General features: G+C 34.0%; 1 protein-coding gene across 1 annotated transcript in view; it reads right to left on the bottom strand.

Annotated features, from left to right (window-relative positions):
• LOC117121573 overlaps window positions 1-6,303 on the bottom strand; it is a 14,361-nt gene that overhangs the window by 2,513 nt on the left and 5,545 nt on the right. The window contains exons 6-9 of the mRNA XM_033266816.1: window positions 3,037-3,157; window positions 2,778-2,843; window positions 1,740-1,866; window positions 742-841 (exon numbers count right to left, since the gene is read on the bottom strand). Coding sequence (XP_033122707.1) covers window positions 742-841; window positions 1,740-1,866; window positions 2,778-2,843; window positions 3,037-3,157 — 414 coding nt within the window. The remainder of the gene's footprint in view (window positions 1-741; window positions 842-1,739; window positions 1,867-2,777; window positions 2,844-3,036; window positions 3,158-6,303) is intronic.

The following is a 6,303-nucleotide window of genomic DNA, read 5'->3' as shown; positions in this document are numbered from 1 at the left end:
TTTCATTCCTTGGTACTTTATTTTTGAATAAGATGCTCCACTTGGCCTCGTTTTGGCTACAATAGTTTAATAATTTGTTATTACCATTACTCATTATCATTAATGAAATAATAGTCAGTCAGAGGGCTTATTAATATGTAACAACATGTATACTAAGCCTGAAGGTGGCGCTTTACTACGACGGCCATCTTGGATGGTACACATACATAACTCTGCATTGCTGCGCCATCTTGTCAGCACTCTAGTTGTTTAATAGCTCTATGGGAATAACACGTCTGCTTGTTAAAGACGCGCGTGCGTATTCCTGGCCCTGTTCTGGTTGGTCAGTTTTTTCTTCCAGTTAAAGGACATATCTGGAGTGCCAACAACATACCAATAAGAGCGCTCTATTATTATAAGCCATCGCATGTCCCACAAACATGCATATTTGCGTACGCTTGACGTTATTAAGGTCCCAGACTCTAGCAACAGTATCCAGGTGGCGGAACTTAGCGCAAATGTTTAATAGCTAGCACTATATATAAATAAATGACATATTCAATAACTTACTTGTTGTTTAATAGGCTCAATTTTTACGTACAGTATTGGTAATATATTTATAACACCACCTGGAATAAATACAAGTCAACAATAAATTATGTATACATTTGTATGTATATGCCTGTGGTCTGATGGTATAATACTCGCCTTGATAGCGATAGGTTGTAAACTCGGCCTATATGTATATTGATCAGTACATACCTAAAGCAACAGTGCCCATGAGAAATGATGATCCCATATGACTAAAATCATTATGAATTGGGTTGTCAATTTTCGCGCCGACATCGATTGTTACTATCACCTGAATCAACAAATTATTATTATTATTATTATTATTATTATTATTATTATTATTATTATTATTATTATTATTATTATTATTATTATTATTATTATTATTATTATTATTACTATTATTATTACTATTATTATTACTATTATTATCATCATCATTATCACTATTATTATTATTATTATTATTATTATTACTATTATTATTACTATTATTATTACTATTATTATCATCATCATTATCACTATTATTATTATTATTATTATCATCATCATTATTACAGTAGTATTATTGTTTTGGATAATAATGATTTTTTATTTGTATAGTGAAATACACGGCATCTTATACGTTGTTAAAATGATTTTTATTATCGCCAGCTTCATCCTCGCAATCATCAATATCATATTTTCTTGTTTTAATCATTTTCCACACATGAAATAATTATCATAAATATATAGATGAAATTAAAATAAGTACGGTACAATTATAATAAAATTCAACTACTATAAAAAGTAGATTTTAGAAACTGCTGGTACATGATACAAACACCATATCTTTTAGGGAAAAAAAATATAATGTACGATATAATGTTAATAGTACAATAATAGGTACTGGTACTTAAACTAAGATGCTATTTTAAAAAAGTAACTGCGACAGAAATATGCATGTGTGGGTGGGGCTCAAAATATGTTCACTGAACTTTAAGTCATGAACCCAGTTAAATTAATATATAAAAATAACATAAGAAATATTAACATCTCCATCATACCATCACCTTTTCATCATCATCTCCATTATTCTCATCATCACCACCACTACAATCCATTTAATAAATCCTTATAATAAATGTATAATTGCATGAAAATATCTGTCTCTGCTACACGTATTACAATAAATAATGACCTACCACAGCTGTGAGTATGCTACATTTGAAGAGAGTTAGAATCGATATTGTGACCTTGATTATATCGCCAAAGATAGCGATACTGAAAGCAAGTATCCAGACAAAAAACGGAATCACGATGCCATAATTCCTTTAAAAAATGAAACGAAATGAATGCTAAGGATAGCAACAACAACCAACAATACAGCAACACAAAGTTACTATCCTATTACTGCAAAAATAAATACAATCTAAATCAAAAAATAAGTTCACACGATGTGTATGTCATATACTTGGTGAGAGATGAAGAAAAGTTAAGACTCTAACGTTTATTGATATTGATGAAGAAATTACTGTATGATAATCAGACGCAAAGAGAGTATTCCAAAATGCATGGTAGCACTTGTAAAACTCCCTTTTTCTATTTTTTTTTTTTTTTTTTTTTTTTTTTTTTTGGTCGTAAAAAATTTAGTAAAAGCCTTACTTATCATTCCAATTGTTATGAGGTATTAAATCGAAAGGTTTGGCAGTGGAAGCGTTTTGTCACAGCGATCATGTGTTCGAAACTGGCTGTGGCAAGACACTATCTGCGTTTGTGTCTCTCTCTACCAAGGAGTAATATTAGGCCTAGGTATCACCATATATGCTGGGAAAAGACTCGCTATGTGGTGATCCCTCAAAGCACTACACAGTCTAGTCCCCAACGCTCAAGAAAGAGGGGATGGGCACTCCGGACATGTACAGGTTGTGACTTCCTTTACTTACTAAAATCATCAAAAATTGGTTGCATATTTTTCTCCTAAGATTGTCAAATATAACAGTGGTCATATAAAAATAGAGACAGTAGATATTTTGCCGGTAGAACGCCTTTGTTTACATAGCATTTTCCAGAATAATAGTGAAGCCGGCCAAATATAATAATAGTAATAATAATAATAATAATAATAATAATAATAATAATAATAATAATAATAATAATAATAATAATAATGATAATAATAAATAATAATAACAATAATAATGATAATAATAAATAATAATAATAATAATCTAAGACCTTACTGAATTCCGAGCAGTTGTGCAAACGCTTGGGGTCCTGCCAGAGAGTAACTTATAATGATTGCTACGCTGAAGGAAAGAACAACAATTTATGAAATTTAATAAGTTTAAATTGAAAATATATATAGGCCTACCGTATTTACCACCGTTGAAATTTGAGCCCAAGACTTTCTGATCTGTAAGAGTTTTTCACTCTTCGTACTTCTAAAGGAATTCTATTACTATTTAACTATACCTATAAATAAACCAATACTTAACTCACAGCATTAAAAACACGGTTACATCAAAAGGTATCCACAAATAATATGGCATGTATAATAAGGATAATTGGTGTAAGTTGTTATAGTTGTCTTCATTCCTTGACCAAATATTGCGTAAGACATCTAGAAGCGGGAGGACAACAGACATAGAAAGGAAAACACAGTATATTAACACAATAATGTTTAATATTATTAACAAACTATATTATAATTAGGCTTATTTCAAAGGCTATATGCTTAATGGAAACTGAGGGCCTCAAAAAACGTCCATGAGGCTTAAAACACATCGGTCTGAAAAACTGTTACAACGTAGGTCAATGAAGTCTCCATCTCAGGTAGTTAATATTACTCCATATTTCACCTTAAATTGAGGAAAAAATAATGACTCATTTTTACCGGATCTTTACCTTATCCGACCGCATGGCACTGTTTACGTAGTAGTTTTATATGGTGTGCCAAAGAGCAACAATAAACGTACGTAAATCCATGAACCATGTTTTGCAAATCATAAAACATGATCTTATTACTGCATATATGATATTACGTAAAGAAAATAACTGAGTGAGATAACATGCAACACGCAACCAATCTTCTTTTAACGGTTCTTTTAATCTTCGTGTCGAAACTAACCGCGACGTTCACATACTAGGGTAAAGCGAAGCGTCGAGCGCACATTAAACATGGCCCGCGGAAGCGGGGGGGGGGGCAGGTATATAATGTCTGGAGATTTTTGTATGATCGGAAATGCAAAAAAGAAGAAGGGAAGAAGGAGGAGAAGGATGGGAAAGAGAATGTTTATCCAGTACCCGACCGAGTGACATGTTCTCGCAATTCACATTGGCGGATATGGGGAAGGGGGTCATGGGTCCTGAACCCCTCCCATGGGCAACAAGATAAGGGGAAAAAGAAAGACAAGGGGAAAATATCCATCTGTGGAAAATCTTTCCCCATTGAATGTCCTTTTCACCCTGGAAAGTGCCTGAAAACCTCAAATTTTAAATCGCATATTTTGTTGAGGTAAGCCAATTTCCTCTAAAAATTGCACATTTTAGGGTGTTTTGATCAATTCCGACGAAATTAGAATTAAAAAAACAAAAATTTTTCGCGCACTTCGCGCATTTTTTAATGTTAACGCTTGTGCTTGCTCTCCTTTGCCTTCGAAGTTATAACACATAGTCCAAAACTCAAGAAAGAAAATTTAAATAGATCGTTTTACCTAAAAGAAGGGCCTCAATGTGTAATGATGTTGAAAGAATATGTTTGTAATAAATAAAGCAATAAGGAAAATGCTTATATTCAGTTTTTAAAAAAAACGAGTGTGGCCATATATAACATAAGAGCATTTCTTGTTGAGGTAGGCCAATTTCCTCTAAAAATTTCACAATTAGGGAGTTTTGATCAATTCCGACGAAATAGAATTAAAAACACAAAAATTTTGTTAGGGTTAAAGCTTGTGTTTGCCCTCCTTTACCTTCTAAGTTATTTAAAAACATATATAATCTCAAACTTCAGAAAGAAAATTTAAGATAGATCGTTTTACCTAAAAGAAGGGCCTCAATGTGGTATGATGGTGAAAGAATAGGTCTATGATTGTAATAAATAAAACCACAATGAAAATGCTTATATTTAGTTTCAAACACACGTGTATGGCCGGCGTTGGTTTATAGTTTGTAGTGTTGCTATATTACGGAGCTTTCAATTGCACGACGAAGTAGGACGTAGAACGTAATGACGTCACTAAAAGTCATCTGCGCATGCGAGAACGTTAAGGTTACCTCGTCGAGTAGATTCTGGAACGCAATTTGGCCAAATCTACGTATGCAACGTAGGACGCCAGGTAGGACGGTCATATGGCAAGCCGTTTTATCATTTACCTCTGAATTGCAGTTAAGTCGAATGCATTACAGTTAACTGTAATTCAATTACAGTTAACTCGAATGGAATTCAAGTTAACTGCAATACATTGGAATTGCAGTTAACTTGAAATGAATTAGAGTTAACTCTAATTCAATTGCAGTTAACTTGAATGCATTTCAAGTTAACTTGAATGCATTTCAAGTTAACTTGAATGCATTTCAAGTTAACTGCAATTGACCATTTTTTGGTAATTTCATCAAGTGATTGTGATTGGCTGCTGTATTTGAGTTAAGTGCATTCGACCAATATATGGGAATTCCATTAAGTGACTGTGATTAGATGTTCACTTATAAGGTATATTTCCATTAAGTGATGGTGATTGGCTGTTGAATTTTCCGCCTGTGAATCGTCATCGACTGCCTAGAGCTAGAGAAAAACTTTTTAATCCTTTTGCTATACGGTTTAATTGTGTTTAAGTGGTTTATTTAAAAAAGTACGAAGTTACCCAAAATTAAAAAAAAGTGTTATGTCTGAATCTGGGAGGCATTTGGAGCAAGTGGCTAATGTGGCTTCTCAAGCTATTGCGCGTGCCAGAGACCACGTCAGGCATAGGCCTTCTACTACTACTGCTGCCAGTGCTACGAGTAGGCCTAGTACTGGTAGTAGTAGTAGTAGTAGTAGGCCTACTACCACCACGTCTTCTAGGCCTAGTAGTACTACCACCGCGCCTGACCTAGGCGGGCCGCCAAGGCCTACTGCTGTGTAATGCGTATTCATTATTATTAATCCTAATTTAACAGGCTTAATTAAGGCTTATAGGCCCAGGACTATCATTAAGTAATATTATATTAGCAATAACGTTCTGTAATTAACCTAGAATCAGGCCTAGGTCTAGGCCTTTAGGAGGGCGTATACGTGGTAGTTGAAACGGCGTTTTTCCTTGTTCATCTGCCGTTGTAGGCCTAGGCCTAGAACTACCCCTATTGCTCGAGCCCCTCTACCACCCTCCTCAGTTCGTCCACATGGTCAATCATATTGTATTGATTGTACCACTTCCTCCAATGACTGTTGGTCTAACGTCGCAGAAATCCTATTTACATTACGAATACATGTTCTTAAATTATTCTGTAATTGATTATAATCAGTATTTCCCTGTTCTAATGTTGCAGTAACATTACGAACAGAAAATACATCAACAGAATGATCAGACGCAATTTTTATTAAATTTGAACGACCGTTTTGATGATTTGTTTTTTACCGGGCAAGTACGACCGGAAAAAGCACATCAGCCAATCACAGTTACTTAATGAAAATACACTATAACTGTAATTCAATCAACTGTGGCTGACCAATCATATAGCACTGATATTACGTAAACGCAAACAACCAATCGTTACACCCAACATCTGAAT

This window comes from Anneissia japonica, unplaced genomic scaffold, assembly GCF_011630105.1.
Source record: "Anneissia japonica isolate Jap-2015-1 unplaced genomic scaffold, ASM1163010v1 scaffold3217_len398964_cov164, whole genome shotgun sequence".
Classification (NCBI taxonomy): domain Eukaryota; kingdom Metazoa; phylum Echinodermata; class Crinoidea; order Comatulida; family Comatulidae; genus Anneissia; species Anneissia japonica.
The sequence above is the reverse complement of the archived record's forward strand: the minus strand, read 5'-3'. Positions and strand labels throughout refer to the sequence as shown.